Raw genomic sequence first — 17,642 nt, forward strand, 5'->3', positions numbered from 1 at the left:
GAGCAGCAAACTTAGCTTTGGAGGAGCAGGAATTCAGACTGGTCTCCAAGGATCCCACAGAGAAATCACCCGCAGGGCAGAAGGGCGTCGGCAGCATTATATCCAGTCCGTAACTCCACTCAGCCAGTCACAATCATCAGCCTCAGGTGTTTGACAATCAGGCTCACTACCTTTCTTTACCAGAAGAGGGAGTTCCTCGGGCCTCAGTAATGAAGGGGAAAATGAACTCACAACAGAAGCCATTGATTATTACACCAGGGGGTCGATCTATTAACTTGTGCTGCGCACTGCAGTCTTAGTGAATAGGCTCCCTGGAGTATGGTGCACCAAATTTATTAGGAGGCACACACCTCTTAATGAATTTGGCCCATTTATTAGCTTGGCGTGTGCCTCCAGAAATGTACTCTAGTCGGGGAGCGGAGTACATTTCTGATGTAAATTATGTCCCTTTAAAGGGAATCTGTCACCCCTTTTTTGAGATATCATATAATGATATCATTCAATTGTGTGTCATATAAGGATTCTCTTAGTACTTTTGCTTCCCCCTGACCCCGCACCTTTCATGCATAAATACCTTTTTTTATATCGGTTCAGATGTATGTAAACTGCCGCTGCCCGGTCCGCTGGGCGGGGCTTATTCACCTGCTCCCCCCCTCCCTGTCTTGCTCTACACAAGAAGAAATGCGTAGAGAAAGACAGGGAGGGGGGAGCAGGTGAATAAGCCCCGCCCAGCGGACCGGACCGTTGCAGTTTACATACATCTGAACCCATATAAAAAAGGTATTTATGCATGAAAGGTGCGGGGTCAGGGCGAAGCAAAAGAGAATCCTTATGTGACACACAATTGAATGATATCATTATATGATATCTCCAAAAAGGGGCGACAGATTCCCTTTAAGAGATCGTTTGAAGATCTTTTTATTTGCCTAACAGTTGATTGATGGGCACAAACCACATGAAAATTTACCGTGTAAGGCTGTAAATGCTGAACTTTACTTGAAACCCAATTGCACAAATCATTTTTAGCCCCAAATACATGCATTTAAGCCAAAAAAAAAAAAAAGTTCCAAAGATAAACCCAATTGCACAAATCATTTTTAGCCCCAAATACATGCATTTAAGCCAAAAAAAAAAAAAGTTCCAAAGATGGACGACCGAAGTGGCATTTTGTGTAGAGATCACAGAAGTCGCTAATATGTCACTTTTTACCATACATCAATGGCAATCAGTGTTTTATGACTTCTTTTTTCCAGCCCAGTTGAAGGATATTGCGTACGGCACAAAGCAGTACAAGTTCACACCGGACATAACGGCAGATGATGACGTGGAAGAATTTGACGAATCCTTGCACTTACAAAGGGGTGAAAATCTCCTCGAGATCCATATATCCAAGGCGGCGTTCTCTCCAGCGGCCATCAACAGCTTCGGAGACCAAGAGCCCGCCACCTTCTGCACATACGCTTTCTATGACTTTGAGCTCCAGACGACGCCCGTCGTTAGGGGTGTGCAACCATCCTATGACTTCAGTTCTCAATATCTGGTGCGGGTTGATGACTTTTTCCTGCAGTTCTTGCAGAAGAGCATTGTACCACTAGAGGTCCACTTGGCGATTGGCACCGATTATAAGACAGTCGCTGCATGCCAGCTCAGATTCCATGATATCCTAGAGAAGAGCGGGAGAATATACTACAGCGCCGTGTTGGTTGGTAAGAACGCAAGATTTCTGTAGCTTCAATGTTGGTCACCAGTTGAACGTGACCTTGATGCTCTCTTTTTTTTTTTTATTTCAGGAGCTGACAATGACATCAATACCTATGGCACAGTGGAGTATTGGGTGAGGCTTAAAGTTCCCATGGAGCAAGCAATTCGGCTCTACAAGGAGCGCGCTAAGGCCCTTGGGTACATCACATCAAACCTTAAGGATCCTCTTCAGAATGATCAGGTCAATACTCTTCTCTTAGGGCTTCATGATCATCAGCCCATTCTGGATCGCACGGACTGTCCGCACGGTCCCCGGCCTGAGCGTGAACGCTTTATGTATTACTGTCCCGCTCGGTTCAGGAGACATGCGGTTAGTCCGCTCATTGCGATCCGATCACGGATGTCCCTTACTCCTCTTTTCCAGCTTTATAATGGCTGCATGGGATCGATCTGGTACATCGGCACCCCTTCTTGTACTTGTCTGATCCCTTTAATAAATGTGCATTACTAAATCGCTAATATCGTCACTTTAATCGTATCTTATTGTTAATTTTGCCCCCTTAGGCTTCAACTGTGAGAAAAATGGAGCACGTGGGCCTAAAAAAGGACAATCTGAATGAGCTCTTCATCACCATCAACAGTTGCAGCAATTTACCCTCCGGGGAGCGTTCTCAGCAGCCCAGCCCTTATGTCGCCTACACCTTTTTCGAATTCAGTGACCACTACACCCCCATCATTACAAGCAGCAATAATCCTCACTTCGAAGACCGCAAGTGCTTTCCAGTCCCAATGACGGCTGCTCTGGACCGATATCTTAAGTCCGATTCCCTTGTTCTGTATGTCTTTGATGATGAGGAAATGAGCGGAGCGTACCTGGGGAAAGCCAGGGTCCCTCTCATCCCGCTGGCTCACGATAAATGCGTTTCAGGTAGGAAAGTGTTCATATCGTCTTTGTTAAGGGTTGATATAGAAAATCCATTTTCCAGCACCCTACTAGGGGATTGTTCTTTAGGCCTCATTCAGACACTGCATTCCCGCCGTTCCTCACCATTGTACGGTTTACTTTGACCGAAGACGTCAATACCCTATACCGCCGGTGATGTCTATTGCCAAGCACTGGGCTAAGCTGTATACAAGCAAGATACCACTGAGCCCACTGATTGGCTATAGCAGCACATGTGGTATATGAGTTGTGACTTCTGCGGCCAAAGAAAACCATACACTGGTGGGGAGGGAGAGTATATATTGTGCCTGAAAAACCTCGTTATTAGAGAAGAGTTCCTCTAACTAATAAACTACAACACAAGTCAGGAGGACCCAGCATGTATGTGTATTGTACAAGCTTATAGTTTTCATTGGGAACTGTGTAATACTTGGTTTCCCCTGCGGAGGCGCTGCAGGGAAATTACATACTGCTCCTAAGTTCTTCCTTTGATTACAGCCAATCACTGTTAGTCACCGGCATTGAAATACCGAGTTACAAGCTGATTGACAACGGACCCTTTTAAGAAGAACAAATTGACCCTTTAAATTGTGATTTTTTTTTTTTTCTATTTCATACATAGTATTGACATTATCATAGAGATAACACTCCTTTTGTGAAAGCTGTATAACGCATAGTCTTCTTTTTTTTGGCTTTTTCTCTCACAGGTACATTTCAGCTTACAGATATTAAAGGGACTGAAAAAGGAACGATTAAGGTGACATTGAAGTGGAAATCCACATACCTGCCTCCAAGTGAGACGGTTCTCACTGGACCACTGGTGGATGAGCTGCCAAAGGAAAAACCAGTTCCAGTACGTTTACTTGCAGATGAAGAAGTGCAGGCACCAAAGTTGAAAGCCTTAGAGCCTGTCCCTGTTGTAAGTACACTGGAATTCTTATTTAAGGGAATCTGTCAGCAGGATTTTGCTATGTAATCTCTGAGAGCAGCATGATATAGCACCAGAGACCCTGATTCCAATGGTGTCACTTACTGGGCTTTGTTTCAATACAATCAGTGTTTTCTTAGCAGGAGATTATTACTGTAGGACTAGGTTTCTCCTGCCTCCTAGTCCAGCCGCGCCCCCACCATGGGTTGACAGTTTGCTGACAGTGTACACAGAAAGCAGCCAATCAGTGGTGTGGGTGGGGTTTTACACAGATCAGCATTCAGAGCTCTTCTAGATCTTCAGCAGAGAAAACAGGGATTTTATAACAACTGCTGTACCCATTAAAATAAGTGATACATCACTGGATTCAGGATCTCTGCCACCTACATCCTGTTGCTCTTAGATGAGAAAAAATGGTAACAGATGTCCTTGATTGGATTAAAGGGATCCTGACAGGAGGTTCATGCAGCTCGATCCATCGGCAGGAATTAGAGGCCAGCTGCGCTGTTACATCTGGATATGTTTTTTCTCTAAAAAGCTGCAGACTGATATTCAGGATAACCCCTTAGTGGAATATTCCTGGAGAATCCCTGGAAAGGGGTTGTCCAGGCTTAGAAAAACATGGATATGTGTTTCCACCTCTCCGCACACCGTGGCTGTTAGCTCCATTTATTTTGTAAGAGCTGAACTGCAGCACCAGACACCGTCCGTGGCCATCAGGGATTTGATTGACGTCACATCGATGGAGCAGTGGGTTCTCTTCCATTCTCATTTGTTGGCGCAGTGTGACTGCCAACGTCATGCCAATTGACAACCGGCTCCCCGCTGCCTAACCGCAGGGAGTTGGCTGTCAATCAGCATGACGTTGGTAGTCTCGTCCTGTCGTCAGAGCAGCGCGGAAGAGGAAGAGCTTCTTCTCTGTTGACATGGAGCAGCTGAATCGCCGGCAGGAGCGATCAGTGACCGACCACTCTGTACCATGACCGGGTAGAAAAGTCAGGTACAGTAGGTAGCAACTACTTACTTGTTAATTTTTGGGCCCATAGTAAAAAAAGAAAATAGTCCTGGACAACCCCTTTAATGAAGGGTGCACTGGATTGAGACGCGCCTAATTCATAAAGTGGCACACGTCTCCTAATAAATTTGGCACATCTTAGAACTGGCGTGTGCCTCTCCCAGAAATGTATGTTTTTGCCAGACTTTACACCACCTATTTTGAATATGAGAGGTGGGCCCAAACTTTTTGATGAATCGGGGCCCAAATGGGGTAAGAAGAAGTCTTAATTTAATAGTAAAAGAAAAAAAACCTTCTTTAAAATCATATAGGGTTATAGGATGTGTTCATACGTGTTTTTTATGTGGATTTATGTGCAGACAGACAAGCGGAGGCACCGAAAACGTGGCAGAAGCTACAAAACCCCAGAGGTTGGGTTTACTTACATCCATTTCAGTGAAAACAGTAAAGGCGTTTATTTATGGGACCGCGGTTGACACACGCCTTTCTGAAAATGTAATGACTTAAGGCAAAATGGAGATGTTATCCCTGCCGGCCGTGCTTCTGCAGAGCGGCACATATGGCCCTGAACGGCGGGGATTAAACAGTTAGTGTCTGCAAGTGGAACTCATAAAATCCCGGTCTGGGGAGCGGGACCACATGTGTCCTACACATTGTGCTGACTGTCACAACTCTCACTTCCAAAATATTTGTAAGCCAACACATTTTTATGTGGCAACTGCAGTCACACCCGAAAATAATTTTAACAGGCTGATAAAGAACATCGCCTCTACCCAGAAAGCAGATGACTCTGATTATCGTTCTTCATACGCAGGCACATTAACGTCTTGGACTCAAAATGTGCCTGAAATGGAGATATTCAATCGGGAGTGGGGGGTGTAAAAAAAAATATCTTATCGCCTAACATGGCATTACACGTAATAAGGTGAGACCCCCACAATCTCTCCACTCAATGGACCATGATTCCTTACGTCAGACATTGGCACATTTTCGGCACTTTGTTAGGCGGCGTCAAACTGCTACCGGGGAAGTGTGAGCCTTGGTCTTAGATGTCACCTGGGGTTGTGCCCACCTGGAGACAGAACAGATCTCCCCTCGGTAGTTACTCCTCAAATAGTCAAAGATGGTTTCTGTCTCCCCGGTAGTTACTCCTCAAATAGTAAAAGATGGCTATGTAAATTGACATTGGGCAACGATGGTCCAGCAGTCCACCTTTAGGGCACCTTGGCAAATTCATGCGTAGTCTCAGAAGACCAACCTACGTCTTCAATCTTCATAATCCCCTTGTCTACTCCCTTCCACAGTCACAGCCACAATCCCCCCAAATCTAGCCAACCACAATTTATCACCCCCTGATCACTAGTCATGGACGCCATACCTTCTCCAGGACATACTATCTAGTGATCATGGGCACCATCGTCAAAGCTTGGATATTCTGAGACCTGTGTTATGCCGTAGGGGCACCTCTCCTTCATTTTAACACCTAATGATCTGACCTTAGTAGATAAACGTTATCAGACATTCTGCACTTCTTCGTTGTAAATCACCTGAATGATTTCTCAAATATGATGCCAAAGTCACATTTTTCTTATTATGTACATTACAGGCACCAAAGCCGAAGCCAAGGACTCGGAAATCTGCAGCAAACAAGAAAGTCTCATTCTTTGACGCCAATATGGAAACACTGGTGAGAAACGCTGTGGAATTGCTGATGTGGGTTTGCCTAAAAAAGTCTGCCAGCTTTCGAAAAATGGGATATGTGCATACATTGACGGCTCAGTCTCTGGGGACCTCAGCGATCATTGGAATGAGGTCCCATGTTCCCTCTGCTTGTCTTCTGCTAGTCCGTGGCCTGGAGGAGTTCAATCGATCCCTAGTCATGTTCATGCCCTGCCGCTCCACACTAAATCCAGTGTAACGGTGAAGATGGTCATGTGCACTGCATTTCCGATTATTCACTATTCGCAATCATACTTTTTTCATTTGTAGCATGGTTATTCTTTGACCCGAAGGAAGTGTTTACTAGAAAGTGTGATTTTATGTCATCTACACTGGAAACCCTGTGTCTTTTTGCCAGCCCACCTGTGTGAAGAGAGTGCAGAAAAGTCCTGAAATTCATATATGGAGTGCGATTCTTATGCTGCCATAAGAATTACCATTATAATCCGACTACAGCTGTGACTGTAGTCGGATTATATCATCATATCAATGGTAATTACATTAGCCGGTCACGGATCTTTCCATAAATACATTGCATCATTTTTTGTGATTTCAGAATCCAGTCAATCAAACCATTGATGAAGAGAAGACAATGAACACAAATCCAATGACCGTTTTCAACATTTTGGAGGTACGACTGATATATTTTCTTTATTGATAGACGCGTGACACTTCAGTCATTAAATATGCAAATAACGTGTTCATAGAGGAAGAGGACATGAATTCTGGCACCACTTATTGGAAGTAGCAATCCTAAAAGTTAATATCAACGCTTTAACAAGCTTTTCCATATGACTTAGAATAAGAAGCCAAACCAGAAACTCCATTTGCAGACACTTGTTTTGACATGTTTACCCCTCCTCTGTGCAAAACAGTTTCACCCCAAGGAGAAATATGTCAGAGGCCTCTCATACAACCAAATCAGATCTCCTGCTTTGCACTGATGAGGGGCAAACATCCAGAAGCTTGTCTCCGCAAATGAAGTTTTTGGTTTGGTTTCTTATTCTAAGTCATTTGGCAAGGGTCGTTATTGACTTGTAGGATTGCTATTTCCAATAGGTGGCGCTAAAGTTCAAATCCTTCTCTGAAGAGGCTGGTTGTATATATAAAGTCATCAGGGACCATTGCACGGCTTATAAGTCTCCCTATGATCGCTTGGACCTCTCAATAAGGAGAAACGTTCCCCTGTAGTAGGAAAAAGACTGAAATCTCACCAGTCGGTGGGAGTCCCTGCAGTTGGACCCCCACCAGTAAATAAGTTATCACCTGCCCTGTGGATAGTAGATAACTTCTTGTCACCGGACCACCCTTTTAACATGTGCTTTAGCATTAAACCAGCCAGCAGATGCAGACCCCTTATATAGACTACACGCCCTGTTCTTGCAATGCCGCTTGTGTACATTTTCATTTGTAACATATGCTTTTGCTCGCTCTCGAGTATTTACACCCTTACTTTAGAAATCACATCCGTGATTGCGGTTTTGACCTCCTAAAGGGATGGCATGTGAGTTTTTACACCTTGAGACTACCGCACTCAGCCGGCTCGTGCGCAGTATTGATGCATCTAAAAGGCACATTTCTCCATCCTGATTTGCAGACTTGTTGACAACCCGTTTGCTGTGAGATTTGCGTCTGTACAGACGCTTGTAAATCCTTGCTGTGCTTCGTATCATCTTTCTTTATGGTGCGCGGAGTCAATTTTTTTTTTACACTTTGTTTTTGTACATGAAATGCCCATCGTTAAATGTCAGTGACTCGCGAAATAAATGGCCCTTAATGGAGCGCTGATGAAAAAGCCAGAAACTGATAAATACATCTGTGACGTTCCACTTCCTAAACATTATTCTTTATGAGAAAATACATCTATTATTTTTCTTCAGCGTGATGATTGTCAAACAGTTCTGAGTGCATAGTATCGCTGCTCTGCTCTTTATTCTCCACTTGTCAGGAGTTTGACTAGTCAGTTTATCTTCAGACAACCTGTAGGTGAACCTACCAGAGGCAATGTACTTTTCACTCCCATTCCTCTAGTTCTGTCACTGGGTAATTCAAATGTCTAACTAGTAAATGTATTAGGAATAGCAGAAAAAGTTACAATTGCCGTTATACCAGCATCCTATAGTCGTATTGTGCATTTCCCACGACAGAGGACAGGTAACAGGCAGGACTGTTATATGTCAGGACGTACTGTATATTCAGTGGATTTAAAGGGAATTTGTCACCAGGCTTTTGCCACCTAATCTCAGAGAAGCATAATGTCTAGACACAGACCCTGATTCCAGCGATATGTCACTTACTGGGCTGCTTGGTGTAGTTTTTGTTAAAATCACTGTTTTATCAGCAGGAGATTATCACTAGACAACTAGTAAACCTGCTGCCAGGTAGTCCTCCATATTTAGGAGCTCTATATATCCCCGCCATTGATTGGCAGCTTTCTGTGTACGTCGTCCATAGGCAGAAAAGTGCCAATCAGAGGTGTAGGCAGGGTTATACACAGCTCAGCATTCAAATAACTGTTAGATCTGCAGAAGATAAAATGGGGATTTTATTAAGCTAACAGCAAGCAGCCCGGTAAGTGACATGTTGCTGGAATCCAGGTCTCTGCCTCTTCATTATGCTGTTCTCGGATTTGGTTGCAATACCCTGCTGACAGATTCTTTTTAAAGCGATTTACCAATAAAGCTGTGGCTTGCATATGTGATGGGCACGTGTTCAACATTCACTGTTGTAGCTGGATTTTCTTTCATCTGGGGTAAAGATTCACTTTGCCTCTCTAGTCTCATTTTTTGATACTCTGGTTACTGCATAATGCGTATTTTAGCATGACTGCCCATCCCTTATGAAGTTTATCTCAGTCTCCATCCACTTAGCCTGATTGACTGCATCTCAGTGTTCCTTCTCCCTGCTGAGACCTCACACTGCTCAGTACAAGCTGCACTTGAGCGCCAGGCCAAGTTGCCAGAGAATGAGCTCTCTCAATCTTTAGCTGGACTCACAAAATGCTCATCTTAATATCAGGAAAGATATATATCTTTGTACCGTGTTAGCCAGTAGATAGAAGACTATTTAGAATTAAGAGTCCTCAGTGGTTGATACCTTTTAATGGCTAACTGAAAAGATGGTAACAAATTGCAAGCTTTCGAGACTACGCAGGTCTCTTCATCAGGCTAGACTATTCTTCCATCTTAATATCAGGATTGTGCAGCCATTCTGGCATCGATTTACTGGGCTGCTTGGTGTAGTTTTGATAAAATCACAGTTTCTCCTTCGCCTCATTGGGGGACACAGGTACTGTGGGTGTATGCTACTGCCGCCTGGAGGCTGACACTAAGTGAAAAAAAGAGGTTAGCTCCTCCTCCGCTGTATACACCCTCGCCCTGATTGCGGGCGGAAACCAGTTCATGCTTAGTGTCCGTTGGAGGCACACGTCTGTTTTTTTTCTCCATACTTCTAATTTTTTTTTTTTTCTCTTTTTCCCTTTTTCTATGAAGATGAGACAGGGGCGACGGACCCTATTGAAAGGGACCGATCTCCCCAAACCAACAACGGGCAAGCACGTGTGAGTGTCACCTCCACGTATCCTCTCCCGCAACGAGGGACATGATGCCGGACTTAGCCCTGACCACACCTAGGTATTGAAACCATGGGCTGTACAGAGGCACAAGCATAGTCCGTGCGGCCCTCACTGCTCCACCAATGCTAGACTGCAGTGCTGCAAGGCGGCGGACGGTCCCTCTCCTCACCCCTTGAAGGGGTTAGATGGAGCTAGGGTGCCTGCACCGTCCTATATGTGGCCCCCCTCTACCTGAGCTGGGAAGCTGAAGCATCGTCACGGAGGGGATGGCCTTGGAGGGCCCCTGCAGCAGCGTCCACAGGGCTGGGGCCCTTAGCCTTGTCTTGTTGGGCGAAGGTAGTCACCCCCGTCGCTCATAGCGGTGTGTGCTGGCGTCCAGCCACGTATCTTCGGCTGGCGGTCGGTGGTGTCCCCCCCCCCCTCGCGGGCAGACGCTGAAAATCCAGCCCGCGGCTTCGGCCGATGCTGGGCCGTGGACGGAAGTCCCGCCTCCCTTCTTCGCGTCACTTCCGGCGGGCTGCCCCCCGTGGCCTGGGCGGGCGCCGAAGAAATTGAGCTCCCGGCTTCGGACCAGTGCTAGGCCTCAACCGGAAGTACCGCCCAGGATGCCTCTTCTTGCGACAGCACGCCCGCATCTGAGGCGCGCGTTTCTTTGAGTGGAGCAACGCCCGGCACTTCCAGGACACGTGGGGGGGCACAGGACTGGGGGTAAGTGCTGCTCCCCAACCCGAGAGGCCACGTTACGGTTAAACGAGGACTGTACTCCCCCTCCCCCCCCCCTTAGCAGGCTGCAGTACTGATGCCTGGCAGATACAGCATGTCCGGAAAAGCGAAGACGCACATGTTCCTATACGCTGCATGCACCTCTTATCGGGCCGCTTTCCCGCGGGTGCAGAGAAAGCGATTATGCGAAGCCCGCGATTCCAAACGCGCCCAGGAGCCCTCCCCTGCGACCGAGCCCAGTGTTCCAAGTCCCCCGGAATGGGCCTTATCACTGTCACAGTCTATGGCGTCACTTACGAGAGCAATTGATTCCCTTCGTGCCCCAGATAGGGGCAGGGATAGTGGCTCGCCTGTCTTGGAGGGGTCCTCCACCTCACAGGAGCCTCTGGCCTGCAGAGGCCGCTCTCCAAGCAGACGTGGGGGAAACGAACCCACGCGGCGTCTCCCGGCCCGTCCGGTGCCTCGGCATCCGTGAGTTCTTCTTTTCGCTCTCCCTCACCAGCAGTCGAGAGCGAGCAAAGTTCAGATTATGACTCGGACGAACCCCTGGATCTAGGCACCCCGGGGTGTCGAGAAGCAGTGGACAGCCTCATCGAAGCCGTCAATCAGACTCTGGGGATTGAGGATGATTCCACCCTGGCTTCAGGCCATAAGGTGTCATTTAAGCGAGCTAAGCGGCCGTATAGAGTTTTTTGCACTCACCCAGAGTTCGAGGACATAGTGCAATGACACAGGGAACGGCCAGACAGACGTTTCTCAGGCCAGAAGGCGCTGTAAGCGAGGTATCTGTTTATCCCGGATCTCTGTAAAAAATGGACGGAATCCCCAATGGTGGATCCACCCATGTCACGCTTGGCCTCTAAAACCCTGTTATCTGTTAAGGACCCCACTGATCGTCTCATAGAGAGCTTGGCTTGCTCAGTTTTTGAAGCATCAGGATCAGCACTCTCTTCCTCTTTTGCGGCAACGTGGGTAGCCAAGGCCATGATTTCTTGGTCTGAATCATTGAACAGAGCCTTGCAGGATAGGGAACTACCTACAGAGGTATCAGAGATCGCGAGTCAGATCGCTATGGCTGGGGACTACTTAATGCTTCTTTGGATGCGGCCAATTGCGCGGCACTGGCTGCCGCAAACGCAATTTGCATTAGGAGAGCCTTATGGTTAAGGACATGGCGGGCCGATTCAACCTCCAGAAAGTCCTTGATTTCCCTACCTTATCAGTGCGGCCGCCTATTCGGAGAAAAGTTAGACCAGCTCATCTCCGACGCCACAAGAGGGAAGAGCGGGTTGCTCCCTCAGCAAAGGGTCAAACCGCTGTTTCGCCACCAGTTTCAGGCACGGTTTCGGGCCTTTCGCAATCCCGGGTGGACTACAGCGGCCAATTCCGCCGCTTCAAGTCGCCCCGACCAGGATAGGGATCGACAAGTCTCACAACCCATTGGGGAGATTGGCTCGCCAGCTCAGGTTGAGGGGAACCAGGTCCCAGAGAGCCTCAGCCAAATGGCTCGAGGCATTTTTTAGGCGACATCAGCAAAGTAGGCGGCCACCTACTCTGGTTTTGCCACGTCTGGGTCGCCGTCGCACACGACTCATGGGTGAGAGAACTGGTATCTTCAGGGTACAAGATAGAGTTTGTCAGGTACCCCCCAAAGCGGTTCTTTCTCTCCCGTCTCCCCAAAGGGGAGACCCGGGCAAGGGCGTTGCTAGGAACCATCGAATTACTCCAGCACAATGGAGTCATTATTCCCGTACCAGAGCACGAGAAGGCTCAGGGCTTCTATTCCAACCTATTCGCGGTCCCCAAGAAAGACTGGACGGTCAGGCCTGTTTTGGACCTAAAGCTCCTGAACAAATTTATCAGGATGAGACATTTCCGGATGGAGTCTCTCCGGTCAGTTATATCGGTCATGGGGCAGGGAGAATACTTGGCCTCTATCGACATCCAGGACGCCTACCTGCACATCTCCATTTTCCCCTCCGCATCAAAGATTTCTACGCTTCGCCATCAGCAGTTTACATTTCCAGCTCACAGCGCTGCCATTCGGGCTAGCTACCACCCCTAGAGTGTTCACTAAGGTCATGGCAGTTGTCATGGCCATCCTGCACTCTCGGGGCATAGTCGTTTTGCCTTACTTAGACGACCTCTTGGTCAAGGGCCCTTCAATTCAGGTATGCGAGGAAAGTGTCTCTTTAACTCTTAGGATAGTTGGTCAACATGAAGAAATCATCCCTGGTCCCAGCTCAGAGGATTGTCTTTTTAGGGATGATCTTCGACACTTGCCGAGAGTTGGTAGTTCTCCCTCGAGACAAACCCCTAGCTCTCCGGCAGGGAGTCCGGACGCTTCGCCGACCGGTCCCTCACACCACCCGTTTTCGGGATGAGGATACTAGGAAAAATGATGGCAGCGATAGAAGCGATCCTGTTCACCCAGTTTCATCTTCGCCCCCTGCAGCACGCCCTCTTGTCATCCTGGGACAAGAACCCATTCACGCTCGATCACCGGTGCTGGTTGTCCTCTCAGGTCAGTCAGTCACTCGAGTGGTGGACAGTCAGTTCCGCATTGCTTCAGGGGAAACCTTTTCCCCCAGTCCATTGGTTGGTAGTCACAGCCGATGCCAGCCACCTCGGCTAGGGAGCGGTTTTTCGCCACCACACGACCCAGGGATGGTGGTCGCCGCAGGAGGCACGCCTGCCGATCAACTTGTTGGAAATACGAGCGATCTGGCTGGCTCTGCAACAGTTTCAGTGCCTTCTAGCAGGCCGCCCTGTTCGGATTCACTCGGACAACGCCACGGCGGTGGCTTACATAAATCATCAAGGGGGCACCCGCAGCAGAGCAACCATGCGCAAGGTAAGGCACGTTCTTCACTGGGCCGAAAAGGAACCACTCGGTGATATCGGCTCTCCACATCTCGGGCGTGGAGAACTGGGCGGCAGACTTCCTCAGCCGGCAGGGTCTTGTGTCCGGGGAATGGTCACTGTACCCCAAGGTCTTCCAGCAGAGTTGCCAACGGTGGGGAACACCGGATGTGAACCTGATGGCCTCCAGGGTGAACGCCATGGTGCCCATGTTTGTCGCTCGGTCCCGAGACCCGCAGGCGATCGCCGTGGATGCGTTGGTTCTGCTATGGAACCAGTTTCGCCTCCCATACTTATTCCCCCCGCTGCCACTACTTCCGAGGGTCATTAAAGAAGATCAAACCAGAGGGGATTTCAGCAATTCTGCTGGCGCCACACTGGCCCCGTCGAGCGTGGTATGCAGATCTAGTGCAGCTGCTCGCCGACGTTCCTTTGGCGACTGCCAGAGCGCGCAGATCTACTTTCCCAGGGCCCGATCTTGCACCCAAGCTCAGGGGCCCTGTGTTTGACGGCATGGCCGTTGAATTTTGGATTCTGACCCAGGGTTGGTTTGGGCACGAGGTGGTGGCTACAATGGTTAACGCCCGGAAGCCTACCTCGGCGCGAATTTACTATCACACCTGGAAGGTGTTCTTTTCTTTGTGTCGAGACCACTGTTATCCTCCGCTGAGATTCTCTATTCCCAACATCTTGGCCTTTCTACAATCTGGCCTAGACTCAGGATTGGCCCCGAGCTCTTTCAGGAGACAGATATCAGCTTTATCCGTCCTGTTCCAGCGCAGAATTGCTGCCAATTTACAGGTAAAGACTTTCATCCAGGGAGTCTCCCACTTGGTACCTCCCTATAGGTCGCTCCTGGATGCCTGGGACCTTAACCTGGTCCTAAGCGTTCTGCAGGAAGCGCCATTTGAACTGCTACAGGATGACTCCTTGTCATACCTTTCCTGGAAGGTAGTGTTTCTTGTGGCGATAACATCAATCAGGCAGGTCTCAGAGCTGGCAGCTCTAGCCTGCCAAGCCCCGTTTCTCACTTTCCACAAGGATAAGGTGGTTCTCAGACCAGCTCCCCCCTTTTCTGCATAAGGTCGTTTCCTCGTTTCACATTATTGAGGATATTATCTTGCCTTCATTCTGTCCAGCACCAGTACAACACCGCGTGGAAAAGGCTCTTCACACATTGGACCTGGTAAGAGCCCTCAGGAGGTACGTGTCACGGACGGCACCCTTTCGGCAGACAGTACGCTATTCGTGCTCCCCAAGGGGTGCGGCAAGGGGCTCGCTGCCTCGAAATCAACCATAGCCAGATGGATTCGTTTGACTATTCAGGAGTCCTACCGCATCAGAGGTGCGCCGGTTCCAGCAGGGATCAGAGCCATTCTACTCGGGCAGTGGGCGCCTCTTGGGCGTTTCGGCACCAGGCTTCGACGGAACAGGGTTGCAAGGCAGCAACGTGGTCCAGCCTGCACATGTTTGCCAAACATTACAATATCCATACTCAGGCTTCAGCGGTAGAAGGACTCTCCAAGCAGCGGTGGCGCACCTTTAGACAGGAGGTGCATGTAGATTGGATCGGTGAGTCAACTTCCCAGCCAGGGACTGCTTTAGGACGTCCCACAGTCCCCCAATGAGGCGAAGGCGAAACAGGGATTTTTGTGATAAACTCACCGTAAAATCCTTTTCTCCGAGACGCTCATTGGGGGACACAGCACCCACCCTGATAGCCAGTTGGCTCTTGTTTATTTAATTAATGTGCATTTTCGTTGACATTGAGGTGGTTATTTTCTAGACATATTGTTACTTGCATTAAGGCTGATTTTATTGTTCTCCTACTGCTTTTGCACTAAACTGGTTTCCGCCCACAATCAGGGTGAGGGTGCATACGGAGGAGCAGGAGCTAACCTCTTTTTTTCACTTAGTGTCAGCCTCCAGGCGGCAGTAGCATACACCCACAGTACCTGTGTCCCCTAATGAGCGTCTCGGAGAGAAGTAACAATGAGTTTATCACAAAAATCCCTGTTTTATCAGCATGAAATTAGCTTTCTGCCAATCAGTGGTGTGGGTGGGGGACTATACAGAGGTCAGCATTCACAGAACTGTTAGATCTGCAGCCAATAAAATAGGTTTTAATCAAAACTGCTGCACCCAGTAAACTAAGTGAGACATCGCTGGAATAAGGATCTCTGCCCCTACATTGTGCTGCAGTTAGATGGGGAAGCAAAATTCTGGTGACAGATTCTCTTTAAGCAGAAATGTTCCTTGTAGAATACTTGTGTTCTGTTACCTGATTTGTCTTATTGTAGGCAGAACATGATAAATCTGCTGAAGAGGAGAATAGTAGAGAGCAACTAAAGGGATCTGTTTATGAGGAGGAGGAGAAATCTCCAATGTCACATCGACAATATGAAGATCCAAGCTATGACACATCAGAAGATGACATAACTGAAGATTTGGAGGCAGCAGGTGGGTCTTCATCGGCATAAAGCTAAATGGTCTCTTTGTATTTTTGTACTAATGTGTAAGTACCCGTAAAAGAGAGCAATCCATCTTTTGAAAAAAGAAAAATGCAAAAAGTGTTGTATATGTTAGAAAACAAAAATGGGCAAAATTCTCACCTTTTCTCCCCCCCAGCAGATCCAGCGATGATGCTTAGGCAGTCTTCCCACTCTTTATTAATAAAATGCCAGTAGTGGGGCTTGTGAATGCTGAGGCCACTGATTGGATGCAGCAGGCACATGATGTACAACTGGCACCCTGACTACCATCACTGGGCTATGAAGCCAGGCGGTGACTAATTCACACTGAAGGCTAGTCAGATAGGCTGGACTAATTCACACAGAAGACTAGTCAGACAGGCAGGGTTAATTCACACTGGAGGCTAGTCAACCTGGCGGGGCTAATTTGCACAGGAGACTAGTCAGACAGGCAGACCTAATTCACACAGGAGACTGGTCAGACAGGCGGGGCTAATTCACACAGGAAACTAGTCAGACAGGCGGGACTAATTCACACAGGAGACTAGTCAGACAGGTAGGGCTAATTCGCACAGGAGACTAGCCAGACAGGCAAGGCTAATTCACACAGGAGACTAGTCAGACAGGCAAGGCTAATTCACACAGGAGACTAGTCAGACAGGCGGGGCTAATTCACACAGGAGACTAGTCAGACAGGCGGGGATAATTCAGACAGGCGGGGCTAATTCACACAGGAGACTAGTCAGGCAGGCGCGGCTAATTCACACAGGAGACTAGTCAGACAGGCGGGGCTAATTCACACAGGACACTAGTCAGACAGGCGGGGCTAATTCACACAGGACACTAGTCAGACAGGCAGGGCTAATTCACACAGGAGACTAGTCAGACAGGCAGGGCTAATTCACACAGGAGACTAGTCAGACAGGCAGGGCTAATTCACACAGGAGACTAGTCAGACAGGCAGGACTAATTCACACAGGAGACTAGTCAAACAGGCAGGACTAATTTACACAGGAGACTAATCAGACAGGTGGGACTAATTTGCACAGGAGACTAGTCAGACACAGGTGGGACTAATTTGCACAGGAGACTAGTCAGACAGGTGAGGTTAAGTCGCACAAGAGACTAGTCAGACAGGTAGGATTAATTTGCATGGGACACTAGTCAGGCATTACTAATTCGCACGGGAGACTAGTCAGGCGAGTCTGACGGCTTCTCCCCACCCGTTGCCCTTGAGTGACTGTTCTCTCTTTGTATGCACGTGTAGGGAGTGACCTGCCTGTCGGGTACTCCCTGTCTGACTAATCTCTAGCGCGGTTATCCAGCAACTTTTAAGCTATGAGTCTGAAATGCTACTCTGTCTCAGAGAAAAACAAACATACATGGGTGGAATCATGCAGCGAGTGTCTGTTACATATGCTTCCCGTGGATCGGGCAGCATGTATCACCTGACAGGTTGCCTTTAGCTCCATAATCTACTTTTAAAAGGGCGTTCTCACTTTTTACGTTTCGGACAGGGTATAACCATAAATGCATAGCAGATTCTCGCCCCACCAATGGGTCCCTCATCTGTCTCGAAAAGGGGCCTTAACCCATGCTGATATCCATCAGGATTCCCAGACAAATGAGTCCTCACCACCTCTCCACTGATAGCGGATATGCCACAAATCTACAAGATACTAGTACCTTTTTAATATGAGTTGCCC

General features: G+C 48.1%; 1 protein-coding gene across 1 annotated transcript in view; it reads left to right on the plus strand.

The window, feature by feature from the left end:
• RPGRIP1L (RPGRIP1 like) overlaps positions 1 to 17,642 on the plus strand; it is a 144,859-nt gene that overhangs the window by 88,759 nt on the left and 38,458 nt on the right. The window contains exons 15-21 of the mRNA XM_073576150.1: positions 1,254 to 1,706; positions 1,791 to 1,942; positions 2,266 to 2,629; positions 3,352 to 3,563; positions 6,194 to 6,274; positions 6,863 to 6,937; positions 15,766 to 15,925. Coding sequence (XP_073432251.1) covers positions 1,254 to 1,706; positions 1,791 to 1,942; positions 2,266 to 2,629; positions 3,352 to 3,563; positions 6,194 to 6,274; positions 6,863 to 6,937; positions 15,766 to 15,925 — 1,497 coding nt within the window. The remainder of the gene's footprint in view (positions 1 to 1,253; positions 1,707 to 1,790; positions 1,943 to 2,265; positions 2,630 to 3,351; positions 3,564 to 6,193; positions 6,275 to 6,862; positions 6,938 to 15,765; positions 15,926 to 17,642) is intronic.

The sequence above is a fragment of the Dendrobates tinctorius genome, unplaced genomic scaffold (assembly GCF_039654945.1).
Source record: "Dendrobates tinctorius isolate UK_male_01 unplaced genomic scaffold, ASM3965494v1 ptg000047l, whole genome shotgun sequence".
Lineage (NCBI taxonomy): Eukaryota > Metazoa > Chordata > Amphibia > Anura > Dendrobatidae > Dendrobates > Dendrobates tinctorius.